Here is a 12,518-nt window from a genome sequence, read left to right as displayed (position 1 = left end):
TGGGGTAATTCACCATGCTGCAGTCATTGGTCCCTACAACAGAGACCAGCTTCTTCAGTTCTTAAATGGGCTCCAGAATGCCATCATTCCTGAAAATGAAATGGTGATTGTGAGAGCCAACACTCCACTTCATGTGATAATTTGGGACAGTGTAAGTTTTCACTCAAACCGTGTAAAGAAATGGTTTAAACCAACCAGTAAATGATAATGTTCTCCCTGGCATCATATACACTATTCCACAGCCCAATTAAGGAATTCTTCTCTGCTTGGAGACAGAAGGTGTACAATCAGCAGCCTCATAATCAGATTTCCCTACTGGAAGCAATGGATGCTGGCTGTGAGGACGTCACACTTGATTCTTTAAAGGCTGGGTGCGGCAGGCAAAAACATTTTATCATCTGTGTCTCAGAAGCGAACACATCAGGTGTGATGTAAACGCAATGATGTGGCCTAACAGAGATGAGAGAGGATACCCTTAAGACATATTTAATAGTTTGCACTTTATAGTAATTTTAGATTTATACAATATATGAATATGTATACATATGTAGTGTTACTTTACTCTACTATACAGTAGTTGGTGCTATGTTCTAAGTTAATATATTTTTTATTTGCTTTCTAATGCATAAAGTTTCATGTGTGTCATTTTACTTTTCTCAGCTTCAGCAATTATATAATGTAAAGTTTTAGAAAAAATCCTTCACATTTCATTTTTCTCTGAACATTTTTACTCTACATTAGACATATATTTTTTGCAGTGCTCTTTTCAAAGTCAGTAAGGTATAAACATATAAAAGTATAAAAACATTTGGTGTTTAAGTCTGAAAACAATTGTGAAAGTTTTTTATTCATGGGTCACAGTGTTGAAGTGATTGACTGACTTTGCATGTTTTGACACATGTGAAAAAGGTGTTGATTGTTTCAGTGTCTTTTGCATTACTGAGTTTGTTTTATGAGAAATGCCTTAACTGTTTTGAAAACTGCATTATGAGTGATGAGAATGACATTCCTGATGTCAGCATTGCAGTGATTGAGAAAAACTGTAACATATCAGATGAATTTTTTTCTCATTTTTGCTCGGTCTTGGGTAATTATATTCAAATAAATTTGTCAAAAGCAGTTTTATACTTGGTTTACAGAACTATTTTACAGTATGTGTAATGTAATTTAATTAAAAAACATTTTTGAACAAGAACATATAACTAATGATGTGTCCAAATGCATAGTAATATCAGGATTTGTACAGAATTACACACACCTGAAATATTGAATTTCAAAACACTCAACCAAGGAAAACACTGTATTGTCTAAACTACAGACTGTATGTCTGAAAAAAAGCAACATTAAAATAAGGGATGTAAAAGGGAATGTAACATGCCACGTTACAGCAGGTAAGTGTCTTAATTATAAACTACTCTGATCAAAAAACAAATTGGTTAGCAAAACAAAAAAACAAAATGCAAGTTTTTTTAATTAATGTCATATCAAAAGCAACTGCTGATGCCAATAAAAATGATATCATATGATAGACTGGCGCCCTGGTCAGGGACATTTCCTGCCCGGTACCCAATGCTGCCATAATAGGCTCTGACCCCCAGCCAATTTGAATTAAATTGGCCAGGTCTAAAACTTTGTTATATTAAATATCAAACTGAAGATAATCTTTACCAAATACTACACATTTTTATGCCAGCAATTTTTAGCCTCCATTCTATGAAATGGATTATCAACTAATATCAATGAATCTATTCATTTATAATCATTATTGTGTACTGATCATAATTTTTGAAATATGAATAAATGTACAATACCCGCAACATTAAAAAGATAGCCTAACCTGGTGTAATTGACCTTCTGAAATCTGGTACAAAACGAACTGCAGTTTGCCCAAAAGGACTTCTCTTCACACTTGATATCTTGGTCAGATGTTCAAAAGCTGTACGAGGGTCATTGTAAGAGCCTGGCGCTGGTGTGATTGATTTAAATGGTGAGAATCTCTGGCAAAACATATTATTTTTTGTTAAATTTACATCAGTATTGACAATAATTTAAAGATATTTACAATAATCATCTTACATTTTTATATCAACACCAATAACAATGTAATAAATGTTTTTAACAGATATTCAGAAATGGAAGTTTACGTCTTCTCTCCATGCTCCCATTTTCTTCAGCTGTGCTGGGTTCCTCCTACAGTCCAAAAACATGCAGGTTAGGTGAATTGGTCCTAGTACATTTGAGTTCACCCTACAATGGATTGACACCCTCTCCAAGAATTGTTCCTTGCTTGTGCCCTGTGCTTACTGAGATAGGGTCCAGCTTCCCCTCCACCCTGTCATGGATAAGCAAATTAAAAAAAATGGATGGATGGCTGGATGGAACATTTAATTGTTCACCTGTACACTTCTAACTAACATAAGCCTTTACAAATACAAAAAGTTCTATATCAGCATAAGCCGTCCTAATTAGGGGTGTATAAAAGAAATTTCTGTCCACTGGTACGTTAAAGTGACTTTTTAAACAACTTTACCATCATTAAACTGCATAATATTTAAACTAATAAATAATAACAATAAAATAAATAATAGTATTATTACTGATAGTTGCACTATTACTTCAGGACTTCAAGCCCAGGTGCATTACACAGTATTCACCAAATTAAAATAAAATAAAACAAGTGCAACTTGGTCATGACATCTTTACCAACTGAACTATCATTTAGCCGAACTAAATTAATATGGACCTTGCTTCAAGCTAAGCTATATACATAAATAATAAAACTACAACTTGCATTTATAATGCTATTTGTGGTATAGCCCTACGGAATCGTATTAGGGCCACGGTGAAGAAAAAGACATGTTGACTTTATTCTCGACATTTCCACTTTAATTTTGACACTTATGTCGAGGTTAAAGCTGACATTTCTACTTTAATCTTACCATTTATGTCGAGATTAAAGTCGACATTTCCACTTTATTCTCATAGTTTATTTTAAAGTAGAATGTTGTAAACTAAACTTCATTCTAAAATCAATGTTTAATTTACTAGATTTTCTCAAACCCCGTCATAAGTTAATGCAGCACATTAAATGCTTTGTATTTAGTATTCCCCGACCCAGTTGTTAATCACTACACTTCTAAAACTGACTTCCTCTGCACTAAGAGGTGGCGCCGGCAGAGATCACCGCACAGAATCCATTCACTTCATGATATTCCTGCTGTCTGAAAATTTAGAATGCTAAGATAAATACTTGATATTTTCATGGTGAAATATATTAAAGCAGGTATTAAACATGCACTGCAGTGAGGTAGTGTTGCTCCCTCGCAGTAAGGGGTCCCCAGGTGTATGTTCAATGTAGAGAACTTTATGGCAGGTGTGACGAGGCTCCAAAAAACTAGATGTAGGAATGGGTTTAACTTAAATATTGTGTAAATGTTGGGTTTGTGATCTGGTGGTCAGAGACATGAACACAATTCAACGGATGTTCTTCTAAGCGGACTTTTTTTATTGCACGCGTGCTGTTTGTCTGATGTACCAAAACCCCAGTTCCTATCCTTCCTTTTTCTTTTTCCACATAACCAATCACCACATGATAAACGTCTTTGTGAAATTAAAACTAGTTATAAACTTAGCCCACAGAGTGTTCAGAACTTTAAAAATATCTTCGTTATACATGTTTAAATATGCCATTTATTCAGGGTTGTGCCCATCCCAGCAAGCATTGTGTGCGAGGCAGGAGCAAATCCTGAACGAGTCGCCAGCACATCACAGGGTGACTACGAGCAATACACTAGCAGGGTCAATATAGCATAACAAAACCCCACATCCTACATGACTTTGAAAGGAAACTGAAGCACGCCGAGTAAACCCACTAGAAAATCATGCAAATTCACCTGAGACACCCTTGCTGCAAGGCAGCAGTGCAACCTTCACACCGCCATGCCCCCACATGATTAATACATGCTTTAATGGATTTCATCGTGAAAATGATATCAAGTATATATCTTAGCATTCTAAATGTTCTGAGAGCAGGAAAATCATGAAGTGAATGTATTCTGTGCAGCGACCGCTGCTGGTGCCTCCTCAGTACAAGAGGAAGTCAGTTTAAGAAGCACATACCGATTTAACCTGGCTCGGGAAACACTTAACACAAAGCATTTAATGTGCTATATAACTTATGACAGGGTTAGAGAAAATCTAGTAAATTAAATATTCATTTTATGATGAAGTTTAGTATACGATGTTCTACTTTAATGACAAATTATGAGAATAAAGTCAACATGTCGACTTTAATCTTGACATAAACAGCGAGAATAAAGTAGAAAGGTTGAGAATAAAATCAACATGTGGACTTTATTCTTGTCATAAGCATCAAGATTAAAGTGGAAATGTCGAGAATAAAGTCAACATGTTGTCACACTATCCAGGTACATTACACTGTATTGAAAACAAATAAAACAAGTACAACTTGGCTTGCAGTATTATACAGTAGTATAGAAACAGTATTTACACATTTGAACATAATGGTCCACATCCGACCTTTCAAAACCAAAGTATCTCCAAGCAACGGATGTGACTCCTTTTTTTCGGCAAAAGTTCTTCTGTGTCATCATGTTCAACGTTATTGTCAGCTTCTGTTTCGAATGTTCTCTGTCCGTTTCAACGCGCAGTACCTACACTACCGCTATCTATTTAGCGGTGTAGCAGTGAAAAGGTCCCAATTGAATAGCTTCCCGCTGCGCCACGTTCCGAACGTCATTTAGACAATTGTGTTGCGGTATAAAAAAATTCCATATCATAACAAAAATAAAAAACAGTTTTTGGTATGAGCCGGTATACCGCCCAGCACTACTAATAGAACAGCTTCCATGAATAATTTGACACTTGTCAGGATTATCCTGAAATTTTCAAAGAAAGATTGCCTTCAAACTAATTTTCCAGATTATCAAATTTTCATTAAGGCCTTTGCATATTCTTTTAATTCTCTTATGGAATTAGCATTTAAACTGTAATCATAATCCCTCCTGCTAAAAAATCCAGAACGTTTTTTCATTACTTTCACTCTGTTTTTACCCTGTTCTATGAATTCAGTGAAGAGTTCATGACTTATTTTATTTTTGTCCTGGTGTATGTCTTTCTAAATTATGTTCAAGCAGTTTACTTTTCCACAGGTGCCCTCCACTCTAAAAGTAATTGACGTAAACAGGATGCACCTGGCCATAATATGTAGTGCTACAGTTAAGGGTCTGAATACTTAGATAAAATGAGAGGTTTCAGTTTTTGACTTTTAATAAACATGTAATCCTTTCTGAGAATGTTTTTACTTTTTCATTATGGGTTACTGAGAGTAGAATGATGTGTAAAAACTGTAAATGTATCCATTTAAAATTTAATCTACAGTACAGAAGAATAAAGAGTGCAGAAAATTAAGGGGTTTGAATAATTCCTGAATTCCCTGTACTATATGAATCTTATGTGCAAACAGCCTTTTTGCAAAATGCCAAAATCAAAATGCATGCAAAACATAAAGATTTTCTAGCAAGGGGAATATTAAAATTGATATATTATCACATGTAAAAATGTAAGCCTGATGTCAATTTTAGATTAAACTATTTATTGGCTCTTTAATCTAACATTTCTGCATTGGAAAATCTTACTAATTAATATGTTTATGAGAACACAGAACCCACAATGTATTATTGTACAGTATACGTTACCTGAGCTTGTGAAAGAAATGGAGTGTTTTTAGTACCAGGCATCTTTTCAAACAGACTCTTTATTTCATAACTTCCAGGACCAGGAATATCCTAAAAAAAAATGTTGAAATTTGGCAAACCCTTTTAAAAAAGTGCCAATACCTATAAAATAATGAAATATATTTAACATATAAATATTTTGATATCTGAACAGTCTAGATAAGAAAAGGCCATTAAGCCTAGCAAAGCTTGCCAAACTAATTTATTTCATTCTTGCAAAATAATATCAACTCTAGTTTTGAAAGTCCCTAAAGTCCTAATGTCAGTAATATTAGCCAGACAGCTTCTGTCAAACGTCTGATTGGTGGATTTGAATGATGTGACCCGCCCCCTCCACCCAACTCTAACCTGTTTGCCCCAGGAAAGTGTCAAGGGCATTTAGATGGATGTCTGCCCCCCTCCTTACCCCACCCCCAACCACCTGTTTGCCCAAGGAAAGTTTCAAGAGCCGTTTGATGGATGTCTGTCCCACCCCAACCACCTGCTTGGCCACCTGTCTATCAGCACTTGTTTTGTGGGATGGCCCCCCACTTCCTGACCCCATCTCCCGAGGACAAGTCCAGGCATGTTGCTGCCGGACCCTCGACAAGTCCAAGCATGTTCTTATCCATACCCTGCCAGCCACACCTATTTTGTGGGGTGGCCCCCTACTTCCTGGTCCCATCTCCTGAAGACAAGTCCAGGCATGTTGCTGCCGGACCAAGCGACGTGTCCGGGGCATGAAAGCCTCTGCCTCAGCCCCCCAGTCAGGCAGCACCTGTTGGTTGGCCCCTCCACTTCCTGCCCACTTCTAATAGTGGTTTATAAAAACACAGGTCATCTTCGTCATCTCTGTGAAGAAAAAATGGAATCTATGACCAATGCCCCAGTGAAGCGTCGGTTCCACAGGGTCTATTTGAAGAACCGTTTGAAAAGGGTTAAAAGGTGTTTGGTTCCCAAGTTTCTTGAAGCTGAAGCAGCGGACGAGGATCGGACTAAGTTGTGTGAAACAAGAGTAGAATCAGGTGATGACGATAAGGAAAACTGTCCTACGCCTTCAGTATTCAAGGCCTGAATTCTGCAAGCTGATGCGGCGGCCGAGTAACGGACTAAGTCGTCTGAAACATAGTTTGAATTGAGCGATGACAAAATGGAAAACCCACCTTTATTTTACGCCATGCCCCTTCCCTTTTACCATAAATACTCAGCCTATTATTCACCGAAGCCAAATGGAGGATCAGACCATTTCAGAATTCTTTGAAGCTTTTGAAGCTCCCCGCATATCGGCAGCTACAGACTGGAATGACGGAGGCCGGCGTAACATCCTCAGGGTTCCCGCCTTAGGCTCCAAAGCCTGAGGCTTCAAGGCCTGAATCGTACCGATTCTATAACTCGGGTTGGATGGATTGCATTCAGGACCACCAAGAATCTGGCCCACGGTATTTTACTGTACGACCTGATTACACTCTCATGTCAAGAGACCTTGAGACAGACAGTGGATTCCAGTCTCCGTGGTCGGCGTGGTCCTCACCCGTCTCCGCTAATGGTGATCAGATGGAAACCTCTCACCTAGCTCCAGGGCAGCCATGGGTGCACAAACAAGTACCGAAGGAACCAATGTCGGTCACTTTCTGAGACAGATATGGATTTCCCTGATGGTGTGCTGCTTGAAACTTGGAAAAAGGCCCTACAGCTTGTTAAAGGACTGATGACGTCTCTGCTGGACATTATTGTCTACTACGACCAGAAAAAAGAATGTCAAGGCTGCGATATAAATCACCCCTCCCAGACAAGACATACCTGCCTCTTTGAACCTGAAATCACCTACCATCAAGGTCGCTTTCAGAAGATTCTGAAATATTCGCTGAAACGACAGGCGGTGAAAGTTCTGGGGTATTATAACATTCTACTGCCGATTCCCAAAATATACATAGTGGCTGAAAAGACTGTGGATGAATTTGAAAATACCAGCTCTATTTATGATACTGTAATGCAGTCATTTTACAAAATGGATGAATACTCCTACTGTGTAACCCACCATGTGGCAAGTGAGTTTTGTAAGCGTAATGTTAACCATGAGGGTCATATGAATCTGTAGACTAAATATGACCTGTGTCGCAGTTGAGGTTCTGATCCACCTCTTGAACCCTGAGTACCACTCCAAACACCAGGTAAAAAGTCCACAATTATTATTTATTATAATAATAATGTGCACCAAGCACCACCACTCCACTCTTCTCAATAAACAAGCAATACAATTTAGCATTCAATCCTCCAACACCCAGACACTTAGCCACCCTTCCTCCCAGCTCAGCTCAGCCGTCTGGGAGCTCCCACAGTCCTTTTATATTCCCTGACCTGGAAGTGTTCCCAATCCCCAGTCCATGTGATCCTGTATCACTTCCGGGTCAGGTAAAAAGTACTTTTCTTCACCCCAGAAGCCCGTCGCTCTTCCTTTGACGAACTTCCGGGTTATAGGGCAATATGAGTCCACTGGCCTCCCGACAGCGATTCCCAGTGGTCCCCAAGGTATCCAGCAGGGCTGTGCATTAAAACTACATAGTCCATAAGGCCCTGATGGAATTCAAGGCCCGTCCATGCTGTCGGGAGAGCTCCTCCTGGCGGCCTGGGGGTGAGGACCGGAATATGAAGCCGGCCATCCACCAAACCTGGAATTTGATTATATGATAGAACTGCTGGGTCCTTCTGAGCCTGAAACCACAACAGTCTGAACAACTCAGACTCCTAAATAAATGTTTTCTAAGTTGTTAAGTGGTGTCAGTGTCTGTTTTATCACCGACGATGGAGCAGGTCTTGGAAAAAGCATATGATAACTCTGAGAACGCGGGGTCCTTGGGGAGAATCCCTAAAAAGAACTCTCTTGCAATCGGGTCACAATATTGGGGACCAAGAGGTGTCCAAGTGGTTATCGTGGCAATACACCTACATGATACATAAACCGGCTAGAATCCATTTTAAAAGGAATAAGGTGTATGTTTCCAATATAGACGGGCAATGGCAGATCTATCTGGCGGATATGTTAAACCTGGCTAAGTATAACCAAGGCTACAAGTATCTACTGACTTGTATAGATATTCTTTCTAAATATGCCTGGGTCAGGGTACTGAAAAACAAAAACGATAAAGAAGAAACAAGGGCTTTTCGAGAAAGTTTGGAGTAAGGTAGAGTTCCCGTCAAACTTCAGACCGATAGCGGTAAAGAGTTTCTCAATCGGGAATTTCAAAGCATACTCAATAAACACGGGGTAAAACATTTTACCACCGCTAGTGAATTAAAGGCTTCGGTGGTGAAGAGATTCAAGCGAACTCTGAACACCAAAATGTGGCGTTATTTCAGCTCCCGGAATACCTGGTCCTATCTGCAGGGGCTACAGGACTTAGTGAAATCTTATAATCTGAGCTATCACCGAGGCATAAAAATGGACATGCCGAGGTGAATAGTTCCAATTCTTGGAAAGTCTTTAAAAACATATACGTTTTAACTAAACCCAAAAGAAGTCTAAAATATAAATTTAAAGTTGGCGATACGGTGAGAGTGTCAAAATCCTGGAATCTTTTTACCAAGGGCTACAAACAAACATTTTCAGATGAGGTATTTACCATTTCTGAACTAGTCCCCAGGGATCCGCCTGTCTACAAACTCAAAGATTATGACGGCAAAGACATTATAGGTTCCTTTAATAACACAGAGATACATAAGATTCGAGGTACAGACGTCTTCAGGAATGAAAAGATTTTGGTGAAAAAAAATATCCATAGAAAAAAGCATATTTTGGTGAAATGGGCCCAAAAAGTTTAACAATTGGATCCCTGAAAGCTACACGCGAGACGTTAAATACAGAGAATCAAAAAATAGTATTTCATTCACGGTGTGTTTCACAATGGAGAGAAAAAGCTTTTACGTTGTTCTACCCAGCAATTCTTCCCAGGATGTTTTCCCTACTAATACCATCGCTGAATTTACCGTCAAATTAAATTACAGGGCCCCTGGGAAGTTGGATTGGTCGAAATTCAGTATCCGCACACCTGGAATACCCTAGAGAAACTGGATAATGAATTTATCGTGGTGTCCCCGCGAATAGCTAAATTTTATACTATTCCGGTGGGCTATTACTCTAGCGTCGAGAATGTGATAGCCAAGATAAATGAAGTGGTGGCAAAAGAACCGAAATCCATCGAGGCCGGTTCAGCAGTCACTACAATAATGGAAAACACCATGAAATTCTGCTACAGCGCTCTGGAGTGAAGATTCTACATCATAAACACTGTGAAGGATGAAACTCTGCATGTCAAGGGACAATTGGGGAGGATTCTGGGAGCTCATTTGGACATTACCATGGGCCTGGTGAATGAAGCTACTTACCTCGCAGATATCAGAGCGGGGTTTTATTCCTTGTACGTCTACAGCGACATTGTGTCTCACCAAAGAGTCGGAGACAGTTACGTCACTCTCTTGAGATGTGTACATAAAGAGGATGAGATGAATAAGATTACCACAATCACCTACGACAAGACGCACTACGCTCCAGTCAGCAAGACTCAGTTTGATACTTTGACCATTGAAATAAAGACGGATCAGGACAAACCGGTTCCATTTCAGTTTGGCAAAGTCATAGTCAAGTTACATTTCAGGACCTCTAAGAGATGTATACACGACTAATATAGAGATGAGATCTTACCTGAACCCTAGCCCTTACGTGCATTATTATGAAGCCCAAGCCAGTAGTGGACTCCCCGGATTCTATGGGGCCCCCGTTATGTACGGTTCTGGGATCAGCAGAATATTTCGAGGTCTGTTTAGAAGAGCTTTGCCTCTCTTGAAAAGAGGATTCAAAATTGTCAAACCACACATTAAATCAGCCGCTAAGAATATTGTCAAAGACGTGGTGGCAGGGGCCATGTCAGGAGTAATAACTCGAGGAAACGAAGAAAATCAAGCGGGGGAGGGTCTGATGGTTATGAGGAAAACTAAACGTAAGAGACCTCCCAGGTCACGATCATCAAAAAGACGCGCCGTTCAGCTTTTACATCATTTTCTTCTCTCCGCCACAAGGATAAGTCCCACACCCGCAGAAAAAAGAAATCAAAAAACATTTTTAAACTCAAGATGTCTTTTGTTCATCGAATGTCTAAAGAGTATGTGAAATCCGAACTGGACTTGTTTACGGTACCCTATACCCTAGACTAGTGTGGAAAAAAGGATCTATGTCGAGGTACCTCCTCTCTCAGCTCTATCTGAGGTTGCCCCACTGGAGTTTCTGATTACCGGTAACGGGGAAGACTACTTGGACCTGAATAACATGGATGTAACCGTGGGAGATTGCCTAATATCACAGAGTTCCAGCCTTTACCCATACAGAGCCTTTTTTATGAGATTGTTAAATTACAGCAATGAAACTCTCAAGTATCAATTTTCATCGGGTCTTTTTTACAAAGACTCCGCCAACAAACATGAAAACACAACCTTGGACGGACCAAATGTGGGATTCAAAAAAAGAAACTATTATAAGGCCCAGGGTAAGACAGTAGAACTCCTCTGATCTATTCATTCTGACTTATTTTTTCAAGAAAAATAAATTCTAAACGGGGTGGACGTCAGAATAAAAATGGTGTGGAATGAATGAATTCTGTCTTTTGTCCGGAGTTGGCGAGCGTTACAAAGTAAACATTTTATCCGCCACACTTTTTGTCAAGAAAGTTAAAGTTTCAGTGGCAGTGCAATTGGGGCACGCCTACGCTCTCACATCCGCCAATGCCAAGTACCCCATGGAAAGAGTGAATATGAAAGTTCTCAGTTTGCTGGCTGGGATACGGGTGAGCAATCAGGAGAACCTGTTCTTGGGACAATTATCCAAGTACGTGGTCCTAGACATGGTGGATAATGATGCCTTTTCTGGGGATTACGTCAGAAACCCCTTCAATTTCAAGCATAACAATGTGGGGTTCCTGGCCTTGTATTTGGACGGAGAACAAATTCCCGCCAAACCATTTGAACCCAATTTTGCTAATGACACCACCACTCGAGAATATTACAACCTCGTGTTGGCCTCCGGAAAGCATTTGAAAGACCTACCTCTAGCCATCAGTCGTTCTAAATTCTCCTGAGGCTACACCCTGTTTGCCTTTGATTTGATGCCCGATCAAGAATGCGGAGACTAATTCTCATTGATGAAAACCGGGAACATGAGATTTAAATTCCGCTTTCAGCAGCCCCTACCCCATACTGTGAATCTAATAGTGTATGCGGTCTTTGACAACATTATTGAAATAAACCAGGGAAGAAATATACTTTATGATTACTAAAAAGCATGAACACCCTGCAGATCAACAAACTCATGTCCAGTAATCCGTACACAGAAAATCTGTTTTACGGAGTGTTGGCGTGCGACAAACTGCCTGAAAAGATACTTATGGATCTCCCGACCATGATCATCGTCAATCACCCCTGTATGCAAAGTTCTATGACCTGTAATTATCTTAATAAAGAATAGGCAAACTGTGTAATCAAATGTAATATTTTATTAAACAAAAAATATAATTACATTTCAATAAGGAATCCATTCATTATTTTTGTGAGATCTGGTTTTCTTTGCCAACAGGTGTATCGGAAGCAGATGCAGCAGCGGCAGAGGCAGCCACCCCGCCTGGAGCAGAAGGTTTGAAACTCTCTAGAAGTTCTCACGTGTCGACGTTTGGCACGGCAGAGGCTGGAATGTTCAAACCAGCCAGGGCCTTAACAAATTCTTTCCACCCCCTAGCTCTC

General features: G+C 39.6%; 1 protein-coding gene across 1 annotated transcript in view; it reads right to left on the bottom strand.

Moving 5' to 3' along the window:
* Positions 1-375: 375 nt before the first annotated feature.
* stpg2 (sperm-tail PG-rich repeat containing 2) overlaps positions 376-12,518 on the bottom strand; it is a 131,454-nt gene continuing 119,311 nt past the window's right edge. The window contains exons 4-6 of the mRNA XM_039751114.1: positions 5,718-5,807; positions 1,838-1,997; positions 376-450 (exon numbers count right to left, since the gene is read on the bottom strand). Of these exons, the coding sequence (XP_039607048.1) occupies positions 395-450; positions 1,838-1,997; positions 5,718-5,807 (306 nt within the window). The 3' untranslated portion in view covers positions 376-394. The remainder of the gene's footprint in view (positions 451-1,837; positions 1,998-5,717; positions 5,808-12,518) is intronic.

Source organism: Polypterus senegalus, chromosome 4 (genome assembly GCF_016835505.1).
Source record: "Polypterus senegalus isolate Bchr_013 chromosome 4, ASM1683550v1, whole genome shotgun sequence".
Classification (NCBI taxonomy): domain Eukaryota; kingdom Metazoa; phylum Chordata; class Cladistia; order Polypteriformes; family Polypteridae; genus Polypterus; species Polypterus senegalus.
The sequence above is the reverse complement of the archived record's forward strand: the minus strand, read 5'-3'. Positions and strand labels throughout refer to the sequence as shown.